The 14561-nt window shown below is 29.6% G+C and overlaps 1 protein-coding gene across 6 annotated transcripts in view; it reads left to right on the plus strand.

Moving 5' to 3' along the window:
• LOC106458840 (band 4.1-like protein 3) overlaps positions 1–14561 on the plus strand; it is a 198313-nt gene that overhangs the window by 105958 nt on the left and 77794 nt on the right. For 5 of the 6 annotated variants that reach the window (XM_013918392.2, XM_022385187.1, XM_022385189.1 and 2 more), the window contains exons 7-10: positions 7853–8026; positions 8422–8662; positions 9662–9759; positions 11657–11838. In XM_013918392.2, coding sequence (XP_013773846.1) covers positions 7853–8026; positions 8422–8662; positions 9662–9759; positions 11657–11838 — 695 coding nt within the window. Of the gene's footprint in view, positions 1–2561; positions 2565–7852; positions 8027–8421; positions 8663–9661; positions 9760–11656; positions 11839–14561 lie in introns of all 6 variants that reach the window. The other variant, XM_022385190.1, reaches the window with a different exon arrangement.

Here is a 14561-nt window from a genome sequence, read left to right on the forward strand (position 1 = left end):
ACAGTTTCAATGTCCTAACTTCTTCACTTACAGAGATATCAGTACATTTTCTCAACCAACAACAAAAGCTTTGCCCATCTAACTTTAAGGGCCCAGTGGTTAGGGTGCTCAACTTGCAAATTGAGGGTCATAGGTTCAAACCCCTGTCCCCAAATATGCTTGCTTTTTCAGCTGTGGAGGTGTTATAATCTGATGGTCAACACCACTATTTGTTGGTAAAAGAGTATCCCAAGAGTTGGTGTTGGGTGGTGTTGAGTAGATACCTTCCATCTAGTCTATCATTGCTAAATTAGGGATGGCTAGTGCAGATAGTTCCTATGTAGCTTTGCATGAAATTCAAAATGAACCAAGTCTTAACTTTAAAGGAAGTGTTCAAAACCATGTCATCTTATTTGATGTTTATAACCAACAGAAAGAGCTTATTTTCAGTTTCAAACTTGTAATTGTCCTTTTGAAATTGCAATAAATGTCAGACTAGAGGTCTTGACTGTATGATGTCATGAAAAGCAAAGTTGTCGCCCATAGGAATTGTTCTTTTTTTTTTTATCTTTGAAAGGCAAATAAATTATGATTGTTTTTCAAATATTATTCTAGTGTATTATGTATTATTTATGTTTTGGAAAGCATGTTTGAAAGGTGCACATTTATTTTATTTTATTTTTTGTTGTTTTTTCTTTTCACAAAAGAAGTTTGAGAAAATTTGAAAAAGGCTTAGCTAGCTAAGCGATAAGTATAAAGACCTCATGCATGCAGCAGGTGAGTGTATGGGAATCTGCTAATGTCTTCCCACTGTGGTACAGTGCTTTTTAGGGATGAATAAACTAGACAATAAAATTAAAAAATAAACTATATGTGAAAATGTAAGCAGTGGAAATTGTGAATAATGTAAACTCAAGATGTGGCAACAAATTATGTATTGAAAGAAGAAGAAAAGATATGTTCATTTTATTTCAGAATTTTCAAAATTGATGATTCAGCTACAGTTATTATTAGGGTAGAGAAAATATAAACTTTTACCTTAAAAAACTTTTGATATTTATTTAGGAGGTTCTAGCAGTTATGCAAATCAAATATGAAAACTGCACTCAAATCGAGTCAATAAAGGTTTCAGATATTCACAGACAAATTTTTATGATAAATACCTTATTAAAATTTTAATTTTTTTACACAACAGACTTGTAAATTTTACTAAAATCTGGACAAATTTCATAAACATACACTATAAATTAAAGAATTCTAGTATGTGCAGTGTCATGATTTTCAGAGTCAGTCAGAATGATTGGTTTTTGAGCCTACCCAATGCTTAGAGGGTTAAACGTTGAAAAATGACAAAATTTTTGTTTTTGTAATGTGTCTGTGGGCTTGAACTGCACACTGTGTATTTTCTTTTTTTTCTTCCTCATTGCTGTCTTGGCTTACAATATTGCCAGCTAGTAAACTGTGTAGGATTACAAAGAAACTCATGTATTTCTCAAACTTCTAGAGGTTATATAAGTGGATCTATGATTTTACTGGATAAACTCACATTCTAACTTTACTACTTTTGAAAAAGATATCTGACTGATTGACCCACAGTTGAATGGTGAATACATTAGCATTAGGAATAGTTTCCCAAAACATTAAGGACCTGATAATTATATTTTTTAATAACAAGTTTCTGGTGATATTTTTGTTTTTGGTAATACTGGAATTATGTTATATTATTTAATTTTTTATAGAAAGCTACAAAAAGTTTTCTGTACAATAAGAATTTTGGAAAAAATATTTAAGTTGGCAATTCCATAGGCCTATTAAATTGCACAGTAATATTGTTTGCAAGTCATTATAAATTTTTTGGAATGTGTTTTTTACTTGGTTAGGTAATTGTTTCAATGAGGGAAAAAGCTCTCATAAATACACCATAAATATAAATATGTTAGTGAATATAAAACAAGTTAAAATTGGTTCAGTATATAAAATATAACATTTTGATCAATAAAAAATAATAAAAATTCCAATTTTATTTGTATAAACTTGAATTTGCTATATGTGGAACAATACATTTATTTCAATACAACATTTCATCTCTAACAGTGAGACATGATCAAGTATAACAGTCAAATTATGAATATATCTAATCAACTAATTGTGTTTATGGTGAAACTAGCTCCATATTTTTTTAATGAAATTAACATGATACAAACAAATGGTGCTTCTGATGTTTTATTTATGTTAGATATAGTAGAAATTGAGAAGAAATAAACAAATTAGATGTAAAAACTAAAATTGGGACTAAACCAAGAACCAGCATTAAATGTTTTCTACTGAAGTATGGCATTGATACAGCATATAAATAGAATGTTTAGGCTGAAAAAGTTCTGTATTGGAGAAACAGGTGGGAAAATAACTAAATGAAGGGAACAGGAAAAATAGTCAAATATAAATGAACGTGTGATTGAAAAACAACACGCAATATGTGTTAAGGTATTGAATATAAGAAAAAAACACAAATTGGAAGCACTACAAAACAAACAATTAAAAAAGAAAAGTTATTACCAATATTTCTAAGAATAAAAAAAAAGAAAGTTGTAAAATTTAAAATTTAGTAAAGGTTACTAAAGAACAAATAATTAAAAAGACCTCACTAAGCAAAATCATCTAACAAATAGTAATAATCACAAAAGATGACAATGGCACTACTGTTATGCTACTACAAAAAATGGAATATGAAGAAAAAATCTAAGAAATCACTGAAAATTCTACAAAATTTGAAAAAGCAAAGCAGGACTAATTAAATATGGAAACTAAACTAAACATATGTTGAAAACAAAAGTCAAAAACTTGATCAGCGTTGATATTTATTTACTTCTAAGAAATAAAGGCAGAAGAATACCACTACTGTAATGAGCATGAAAAACACAAAGAATCGTTCTCAATGACACCAATCCTATCAACATATAACAACTTCAATTATTATTTATGCAAATGTTTAACTTGATTTCTTAAACAATACACAAGAAATGAGAAAGCAGCCATATACAACTCCTATGAAGTAAACAAACAAACTGAAAAAGAAAACCCTAATAGCATTATGTATAGCCTTGATATAGAATCAGTGTACATTCAAACACCTGTAAAAGAAGCCATTTAAATTGCACTAAATAAAATATGCAATTATGAAAACAGATATATAAATATGCATTTAGAAAATATGAAGTAACTGTTGGAATGAGAGATTAACAATTGTTTTTTTATTTGAATAATAGAAGAAGTTTAGGAATAGAAAGTCCAAAGCCCATCATCTCCATTATTAACAACACTTATAGAAATAAAGGCCATTAAAACAGCTGTGTTTCCATTGCATTTTTGGTTAGATAAGTTGATGATATCCTGTGTAGCTTTAAAGGAGAAGAAAAAGTGATGTAGTTTTTTTGGACACAACATAAAGGCATAAAATTTACAATAGAGAAAGAAAAATGATTGTATAAATTTCCTTAGCGTGAACATACAGCAAAAATAAACATTCAATTTTAAAATTTAACAAAAGGTTCCCATGATGGAACTTGTATAAACTGGTTTTTTGCATAAAATAAAAATCTAAAAATTGGAACATTAAAAGGATGTGTTATAACAGCACTTAAATTATGTACCAATGGAAATATTGGAAAATAAAGTTCAAAAGATAAGAGAATACTTCAAAACAAAAAAATTATGCCCCCACAAACTTATGACATAATCAAGAAAATGACAAACCAAATAAAATAGACAAGAACAAGAGAACTGATCAAAATACTTAAGAAAATAATGTAGTTATGGATTAATACTATTTGTAGGAGTTGTTAGTGAAAAAAATCAATTAGCTTATGGTAGAAATTAAAATCTTAACTAAATCAAAACTGAACAGTTTCTACTTAAGTTGTATAAAAATGAAAAATATGGCAAAGGTGCACTTTATAAAATAGAATGTTTAGACTGCAAAATATATATATATTCTATATATTAGAAACAGGTAGGAAATGAAAAGTCAAATATAAATGAACATATGATTGAAAAACAACACAAAGTGAATTTTAAAAAGGTTAAGATATTGAATGTATTAAGTTAATTACATTAAAAAACAGTTTAGCAAAGTGAAATTTCTCTTTAGTAAATCCTTGTTGGTTCTGTGCTATGATGTTGTATTTCACTAAATGATTTTATAAACTTTCTTTTGTCAGACTGTCTAGAAATTTTCCTGCTACAAAAGTAAGACTTAACTGTCACATTATTTCCAGGGGCATTGATAAACCTCCTTTAAAAAATAAGAATAAAAGTAACAACTCTCCAATCTTCAATCACCTTATTTACTCAAAAAGAAGGTTTGTATCTGATGTTTGACCTCATTTGGAACTGATGGAAAATTATTGTCTGGTTCATTATATATACTTAATCCCTTATTTTTTATACTTTTCATTAGTGGATCAATATCTGTGTAATTCAGGTCATTTCCATAGAATGTTCAAGGTCAGAAACATCAGTAGTATCCCCTCTTGTAAAAACAAATGAGAAGAAAATATTTAAAAGCTAATCCATCTTGTTGTATCTAACAAAATCCTCACTATCATCATCCTTTAGGCCCAATCACTATTTTAAAATTTTGCTTACATGTAGCATACATGAAATAATCCTTACTATTAATTTTAATATTATTAGCCAACTGTTTCACATAGACCCTTTATGTTTTATTAATTTATATTTTAACCAAATTTCTAGATTTCATATAGTTCTATAAATCTTTAATCCTATGTATGTATGTACAAATTTTTTTTCCTTTTTATGCCCATAGTAATCCTATTAGGTTTGATATTTCCTCCCTTTTTTTAGGAAAATTCCTATCGTGAAATAACCCTTTCTGGATTGGAGGGGGTGTCACTGATGTCCCTGGAATTTTCTTCCTTACAGTGGAAGTACTTAAATCAAATTGCATGAAGCATAGAATAAATTTATTATTCTTACCTAGAATTGAAAAATATAATTCATGTAATTTCATTTAGTTTTTCTGTCATTTTTGTATCGTAATATTTCAAAGGTTTTGTTGTAAGACACTGTTTTGAAATTTTTTAAATACATTAATTCTAGAATTTCAATATTTTGTTTTTGTTCATTTTGTATATACCCTTTCAGTTTAATTGATATTCACTAACATGTTTCTTTGACATTTTATTTTCCTGATTGCTCTAGATGACACTTTTGGCTATAAATCATAAACATGATAAAACTGACAAAGATTTATCAGTAATGCATGTTTTGACCTTTCTTAATTGTATCAGTAGGAAATAGTATTTCTGCTGGCAATATTCATGGTTGATATTAATCTATATATAATAAATATAGTTTATTTTCAATGAATAACTTGTTATTTATTTGCATTATTTGAATATGGTAGTAATAATATGCAATAAATGAGGATTTGAGTCAACAGAGTATTTTGCATTCACCTACCTTACCTACTATATGTTATTAAGCCACCTGATGTATTGTCAGAAAAATTTTGTAACTTTTAAACAAGTATAATTTAACACAAAAAGATTCTCAGGAATGAAAATAACTTCTAAAGAAATTTAAAAATATCCTGTCTTTTTATGGTTTGTTCCTAATTTTTCTAGTTGTCCTATTAGATTGTTTTTCTTCAATTAGGGAACTATGCCTTGTCATTCTATCATGAAATCATAATTACTTCTAACACTATTTTATTCACTGTACATTGACTAAATAGATAATAATCTGCCTTTTCCATTGGCACTTATCTCCTGAAATCAGAACAGACACTGCCGACATCTGGCCGAAAATTCAGATTTACCCATCGGATGGTGACAGTGTCCAATAAAATTTGTCTTTTTTTTTTTTTGGCTGAAAGCTAACTCAAGCCATGTTATTATCCACAAAATTAAGGAAATTAAAGATTGATAAAGTATGGTGATATTTATTAGGAAATCATGAAAATAATTATGGCACAATACGCAAAAATTATGGGTTGAGAGAGTTAATCTTGCTTGTTGCCAATTTCAAAGCTGAACTTCATATGCTGTATGATCATACACAACTCACAAAAATTAAAGGATAAAGAGGTTTCTTGAAATTTGTTTATTTTTAGGTTATTAATTTTTTCAAATTTAGCATGCTTATTTTAGAGAATTACACCAATCCAAATTAGGGTTTTCAAGTTTATGCACCAGTGATTCCTTATATTGTAGACTTTTATGAGAAAATACCCAAATTCTGCAAAGAAAAAGGCTAATTTTGGTTGATTTGGAAACATGCTCATTGTTGAGATAATGCTAGTTTTATGCATTTATTTGCTGGTATTGACTTTTGCAAAGTATGTACAAGCTGTTAGAAATCAATTGATTGAAACTGAAGTTTGCAGATCCATCATACTGCTATAGGAAGGCTGCACCAAGACTAAGGTGGAACAGGTCACGGGGTATCACAGTGGTCATTAAATTATGGTGCAGATACCAGGACACAGGAGGATACACCAGAAAATGAGGCCAGGTATACAGATGCAGTAGACTGTTGATATCTGCAAAATTTAGTAGCACTAGGGGCCTCAGGAATGAGCAACAGCAAGCCATTGGAGTGCGTGTATTGTGCTCAACAGTCAGAAACAGGCTCCATGAGGCTGAGCTGAAGTCCAGGATTCCAGTTAAAGCCCCTGTAAAAGCCCTAAGGTGCCAAACCCCCCCTAATGACATTCAACCACGAAAATGTCACCTGGACCCCCTCAGCAATGGATACCTAGAGATGAGACTAGGTTCTATGTATCTTAGAATGATTGACATGTGAGGATCTGAAAACATGAAGGAGAGCAATATTTGGCCTGTAACATGTCCACCATAATGACTTTGGGGGTGGCTTAATCATGGTCTGAGGTGGAATCTGCATGCAGAGGCATACATACCTCTATTTGATGGATGGTGGTCCCCTGACAGCAAGACCTTACATGGATGAGATCCTGCTTCCATTTGTTTGCCCTTTTCCTTGTGCTTAAATCTTTAAATTTGATATGCAGGTGTGCACCCACCACCTGAAAGGTGCTTTAGAGTCCAGATAGGATTAAAAACACTATTAACTCATCATCCCAATTGACTAATGATGAGTCTTGTCTTGTGGCTGAAAATTGGATTTCTGATTATTGGGAAATAACATTTTCTTGAACTCGAAATGTAGCAAAATATCAAACATGTTTGTGCAATAAACACTTCCGCAAATATTCTTCACATTTCAACTATTGCACCAAAACATTCATAAGTGATGAAATCCACAATAGCGCCTCCTCTGGTTTAGTTTCCTGACCATTTGTTGTAGAAACCCATCTTGAATTACTTCAAGAAACATCTGTTCTTCAATATTGGACTACTTACTGTCGCAATTTGTGTTTATAATTAGTTTGTTAGTATTATTGCATCAGTATTTTTTTTCATAACAACCCTGTTGTGATCTTTGTTATCAGGTAGCCTATAACAGTTACCAACTTAAATGTTTTCTACCCTTGAAACCTCTGATTGTAACACACGTAGATTCAACCTCATGACTGCAATTAATTTTATATTCAGTCTCAACAAGCTACAGCTGATCTTTTGCACAGAAACCTTTTCCTGCTTTATCATCCAACCTTATATGGATATTATCTAACGAGTTTAGAAATACACAAGTGTTTCGATTTCTTGGCTGAGGCCTTTGTCAATATCAAAGATCAGTACCCTCCAACTCACAACTCCAGGCTATTGCAGTATGCAGTTGATTTTTTGTCAGATCTATCACCACCGCATGAAATACCTCTCAAAAAAATTTTTGCTGTTTTGTTTAACTCGCCTATCATTCTTTTTAACAGATTACCATGCTCCTTTGTGACTCATGCCCTTTTAGGGTCCTATTTGGTTCAGTCTGAACTTGGAGATTATGATCCAGTAGAACATGGAATGGACTATCTTTCTGAGTTTCGATTTGCTCCAAGTCAGACTCCAGAGTTGGAGGAAAAGGTCATTGAACTTCACAGACAACACAAGTAGGAACCCATTTTAAATAATATTTTGATGTAAAAACTTACTTTTAAGTCGCTAATCTTTCAGTAGTTTTTGTTAATATAGAATTAAAGATATTGGGTAATAAAAGAAAAAACTGCAATACTTTTTGATGAAGCTGTGCATTAAGTTTAGTTTATAATAATTACATATATTTAAATTATGCAAACTTATGGTATTTTTCTTGCTTTTGGAAAGGTTTAGTAATAATTTGTTTACTATTCTGAAAATTTTACACCATATTTCAAAATTGTACTGTATTTTGGGAAAAATAATTGCAGATATTTTAACACAGATAAAATGTGTTTGAACTGTTATAGAAAGTATACTATGGATTGGCATAATTGTAGTTTATTTGTTTTTTTAAAACATGTTACAGAGGTCAAACTCCAGCTGAAGCAGAACTTCATTACTTGGAAAATGCTAAGAAGCTAGCTATGTATGGTGTTGATCTTCACCAAGCCAAGGATTCTGAAGGTGTAGACATAATGCTTGGTGTCTGTAGTTCTGGTCTTCTGGTGTACAGAGATCGGCTAAGAATCAACCGATTTGCTTGGCCCAAAATTCTTAAGATTTCTTACAAAAGAAATAATTTTTACATCAAAATTCGACCTGGAGAGGTAAACTTGGGAGTTAATGTTACAAATAGAAGAAGAAAAAACTATATGTAAAAGTGACCATTTAAAATATTTATCTGAATAAAGACTGAGAATATACTTGATGTATTTTACTGTTAAACATTTATATGTCAGTTGACAAAATATCATGGTTGTTTTAAATTTGAAGTTTTGATGATTTGATAAAGGATTAAAATTGGGTTTTGAAATGAGTGCTCCAGTGTAGAACTTTTCTATTATCATTGGAAGAGATGTAATTTTGCCTGTTTTAGGCTTTTAAGTTCACAGTTTCATAGATATTTAAATACTAAATTTTTAATAGTAAATTTTTATATAACAGTTTTAAGAGATTCTAAATTTAAAGTTTATTTTTTGTCATTGGTGTTTGTACTTACTGTCAGTCATCCAGCAGTTTTATTTACATGAAATGTTTTTTAACATAGGCTTGATGCATTTTCGTTTTGTACTGTTGACTTATCTTCAGTGTTTATTAAGAAAACTATTAATTATCATAAACATCAGTGTTATATTGAATTTAATATATTGCTTAGTAACCTTTTGTGAATATTCTAGATTTTTAATATCCAGTCTGGTTTACAGTTTTATTTATTGTGTTATAATTTAGTAATATCATTTGTATGATTTATGGATTATGTGACTAGACCAGTTTATCTTATTAGAGCATTGTTTAATATGCTTGTAGTTTATATTTTAACTTTTATCTTTAGTCACTTCTTTGATTTATAGTTTTCTGTAGCAACAAATTCATTGCTAAATTGTTTTGATTAAGCTGTGCCATGTCTTTTGATAAGCAGATTCCCTTCCATACATATGGTATTCATGGTTGAACTGCTTCTAATGTATATTCATTGGGAAATTTTCTAGAAATGTAATTTAAACTATTTTTGTTTAGAATATAATGTGTATGCTTTTCAAGGAAAAAGACCATATTATAATTTAAGACAGTTAATGGTTGCCAATCGTTTTAACTTTTTTTTTTAGTTTGAGCAGTTTGAAAGTACAATTGGGTTCAAATTAGCCAATCACAGAGCAGCTAAAAGACTGTGGAAAGTCTGTGTAGAACATCACACATTTTTCAGGTAGAGATAGTTTCCATGCTGTTTACAAAACACCTCTAGAATTAGAAAAAAGTACACACTACAGTTTTTTTTTTACTTTTAGAGAAATATTTAGTTTACAAGTTTCACTAAATTTTAGCTAAGATTTTATTTCTAATACCACCATATTATTCCAGTTATATAGCTAAATATTTAACTGTTTTTTTTCTGATTTAATATTTTTGCTATGTAATTTTTTTAATATTTTTTAATTGATCTTGTATCAGTTATTATAGTTTGCTTTTAGGTGCATTAACTCTCTCAACACAGGACCTCTTTTTACTCATTTAAAGTCATAATGGTTTTGATACTACTAACTTTTAAAGTAGTGCGTATATTTTCACAAAATTTGACAGACTTTCAGTAAACACTGTCTTTCACATACAAAAAAATCATTTTTTAGTGAAGTATTTTTAATAAACTAAAAAAAATGTGTGTGTAAATATATCGAGTATCTTTTTTACTAGTCTGTGTACAAAGTGATTTTCATCTTCAGATTAAAAATGCATTTCTTCATCTGAAAAAATCTTAAATTACATTTATGTAAAAACTCCTAAATACATTTCAAATGTCTGTTTTCAGTAAAAGTATATATTTTATCTGTTATTTTCTCTACCCTCACTCTGTACATGGTCGGTCAATTTGACAGACCTCATAACCACCCAAAACAAAATTAAAATAAATCTAAATTATTCTTTTTTTCTTTCTAGAATGGCTTCAAATGGCTTATCCTAAGTAGCTTTAAAATTGTAACAGTATACATCTATTTATATTTAAATTTTATTGTTTTATTGCCCTTGAACCAAGTCTAACTAATACTATTCATGCAATTATAAGTTGTAAGTCAATTGGGGAATGTGGAGCTCACATTACATTACCCACAAGCTACTCCGAGCTGCTCGTGTGCGTGCCTCGTGAAACATTTCTATTCTATTAATATTATTATTCATTTTACCTAATCTAACCTTAAATAACTTCCCTATTTTTACTAATGCGCTAAATAATTTTTATTTAATTAAATAATCACTAAAGAGCATAGAATAATAACATGCAAAAAGCAGACAATTTCCCCTAACTATCACAATTTTTCTGGCTTTCTCACTATATGACAAGAACTGTTACAAATTCATCCGTGGGAACGAAGTTTGTACTAACTGAGAAAATGACAATTCTCTGTTCAGAGAACAATGGAATATAATACATCATTTGATATGAAAACCTTGGCTTTTTATTGGCTCTACATAATATAGTATTAAGAGTAAGAGAGAACTATTAACAAATCCTGAAAGAGAGGATGTGACAGGTGGGTATAGCAAGAGGTGTCTGATTTTCTATTTGATGGCTCTGTAACCAAACAAGATTGAAGGCTATAAAAATTATGATTTGTGTAATCGATGACAATTTTACAATGAGTAATTTACATTAAATTTCATACTTATTGGAGGAGTGTTGAATATAATAGAGAAGAGGGGATTCCTAGAGAAACTTTGTCACATTTCTCACACTAGGGGAAATTCAGAATTTTTTTATATATTGATTTATAAAATTAAGAACTTAAACTTTATATACTATTAAATACTATGGATTATTAGCTACAATTTTACGATATACTAACTGGTATAATATAAGCAAAAAGTTCTTTAATTATATTTTAAATGTAAGTCACTAAAACCTCATAAATGATGCCTGGACAGATAGGGTTAAGTCATAATCATGTACGCAAATTAAAATGAGCAAGCATAAAATAAATTAGAAATGTGGTATGATTTATCTTCTTTTTTCATATGATATTAATGTAAAAAATACATTAGTCTGTACATTTTTCCTCAAATTATTTTAAACATGTTTTAAGTTACTCTTCTGTTGTTACTGTTAACAGGTTGATGCATCCAGAGGCACCACCTAAACAGAGTTTGTTTGTGCCTCGTTTTGGGTCCAAGTTTCGCTATTCAGGAAGAACACAATATCAAACTCGAAAAGCAAGCACCATGATTGATCGACCTCCTCCTCACTTTGAAAGAACTCTAAGCAACAAACGGTTTTCATCACGAAGCATGGATGGTAAGTCTATTTGATGATGTATCTTTTGTCAAAACACTGGATAAACTTATACAAGTACAGAAAAATAATTTCCACTAAAGTTTATTTTGAAAGATTATTGCAGTTCATGTTAAACATTGTTATCACTTGTTAACACAATAATACTATGTCACTTGAACAGACCTTTTAGCTTTATTCATATTCATTCCATAATGAGTTCAAAACATTATAAGATAAAATCATAATTATCAAAAAATTTTAATTAACTCTTTCAACCCAGGCTCGGTCCATGGGACCAATCTCGTAACATTTTGAGCTTGTTATAGTTTTCATGCTATAACTTTTAAATCATTAAGCGAATGTTAACGACATTTGACAGTTTATCAGTAAACATTACAATGCTTTCATATGCAAAATATATAATTTTTTTATTAAGTCTTAAGGTTTGTAAAGCAATGTTTCTCTCATGACTTTTTTTTCTTTTCACATCTTGCCTGTCTATCATGCAAACCAATTTTCATCTTAGCATTAAAAATACTTTTGTGCATCAGAAAATTTCAAAATTTCACATGTGAAATCTTTATGATGTCCAAATAGTTATCAAACATTTTTTAAGAAACAACTTTATATTTTATCTGTTATTTTCAGTAATTAATCTCTGTATGGGTTCAGTAAATTTGACCGATCTCACAACCACCATAAAAAAATTTGAAAATAAACATAAATTATGCCCCTTTCATTCTAGAATGATCACAAATTATAACTTGAAAACATAAATGTTTAGATGAAATAGCTTAGGTCTCATAACATTATACATTTATATATATTTAATTTTTTTATTATATTGATCTTTTAGCCGTGCCTGACCAACAATATAGAAATTACATTGACACAGCGCACGTGCACTCATTTTACTGTATCAAATAACATAAAGCTGACCTTTGGTTTGTACAAAGTAACTTGTCTTGGTATTGTTTTAGTAGACTAGTATTTTGTAAAATACAGTCACATTTCAATTATCATATATTATATATGTATATAGATTATTGCTATTTTGAAATAAGTTCTTAAACTTATTTTTTTTAAAAACATAGAAGGGTAACTAAAAAAGTAAAGCAAACAATTATCTCTTCTAGTTATGACCTTTGTACTCAGTTGCTGCTTGACGTAAGTTGCTAAGCCTTTAAAAAACTTGCACGTGGAGGATATGGAGAAATGTTTTTTCTAGGTTTTTTATATATATAGTTGAATAACCAAAAAATCATAAATTACTATATCGACATCACAGAATTCCACTATAATTTATCAAGCTTAGTAACTAAGATGTATTTTAGTCTAAAAAAAATATGAAATTACGAGCATACAAAAGACACACCCTACCTCGTTGAAATATTGTTTCAAAAGAAATAAATGGTGCCAAGCCTATTAAAATGGCCGGGAAAGCCACTAGGGGGACATTTAGAGCTTCTAATTGGTTATTTATGTCGTATATATAAGTAAGTGTGTATAAGAGAACGTTTCCAAAAATGGAAAGAGGTGAGCAGGGTGCCACTGTGTTTGATTTATTAAATGTGCAATATTTTAGCAAATTGAAAAGATAAGAGGCTCTTATTTTATATTCTAGCTTGTCAATATTGGTAATTTGAGTTTCTAATTTGTACAAAACTATAGACTTAGTATTTTGATTTCACAAACATCTAATTTGAGCCAGTGTTGCATTCAACATACCACGTGACATAGAAAAATCCATGTTTATCTGTGTTTTTAATATTTAATTTTAAATTAACAAATTAAGTAATGAATAGTTCTAAAATTTGAATTATAATCTACAGTTTGATACCAAACTTATTGACATAAATTCATGAAATAGTAGTTCAATAAAGTTTTCAATGCATGTCAACAAACGAGATGATATGACTATCTCAAAAGGGTTAATAGTTTCACCTTTGGTAGCCATTTCTAAGCTCTCTCTTTATCTATATATATATATATATAAATATACTTGAATACTACTTAGTTTATCTATAGCTATATCTGTATTTAATTATTTATTCTCTTATTCACAAACCTACGGTTAGAAAATACTGTTCCTTTAGGATAGTATTTTTACCCTCTCAGGATAATAGTTACCCTATTTTATATAGGTCACCTGTCATGTGACCTATATGTGAGATGGGGATAAGGCTATTTTGTGTCACTATGTTGTTCTTATTTAACTTATTACTAGTGATTCATGACACAAAAGTTCTTCCATCTCTTAAGAATGTTTACAGTGAGAGTTTGAATTGTTGTATATACAAGACTGTTCAGTTTAAAAGTTATTTAGATTATTTTGTGATGTATTATTTAATTATTGTTTAGATTTCATAACAAAAGTGTTAAAAGTAATTATTTTAAAAGCGATAAGAGTTGTATGTTTTGTGTGTGTAGTTGAATTGTTGTACTAGGCTTTTGTAATATTTTTGACATCATCTTACTCGAAGTTTCCAGGTTTTTCTCATGATGTTTGATATTGTTGCTACTAGTGGGCTAGATAATTCTAGATTTTTCTGTTGCATGTTATAAATACATGCAGATACAGTAAGAAGAAAGCAAGTTAATTGAGAGATAATTAGACAGATCAAGACTGAGTGATTGTCAGTTTAGCCATGACGGGTGATTTCTAAAGAACTCAGAAAAAAATGTTAAGTTAGTGAAAGTGAAGTTAGACTGTGTGATAATTAGTTTAACCAAAACGGGCAATA

Source organism: Limulus polyphemus, unplaced genomic scaffold (assembly GCF_000517525.1).
Source record: "Limulus polyphemus unplaced genomic scaffold, Limulus_polyphemus-2.1.2 Scaffold521, whole genome shotgun sequence".
Taxonomy (NCBI): Eukaryota; Metazoa; Arthropoda; class Merostomata; order Xiphosura; family Limulidae; genus Limulus; species Limulus polyphemus.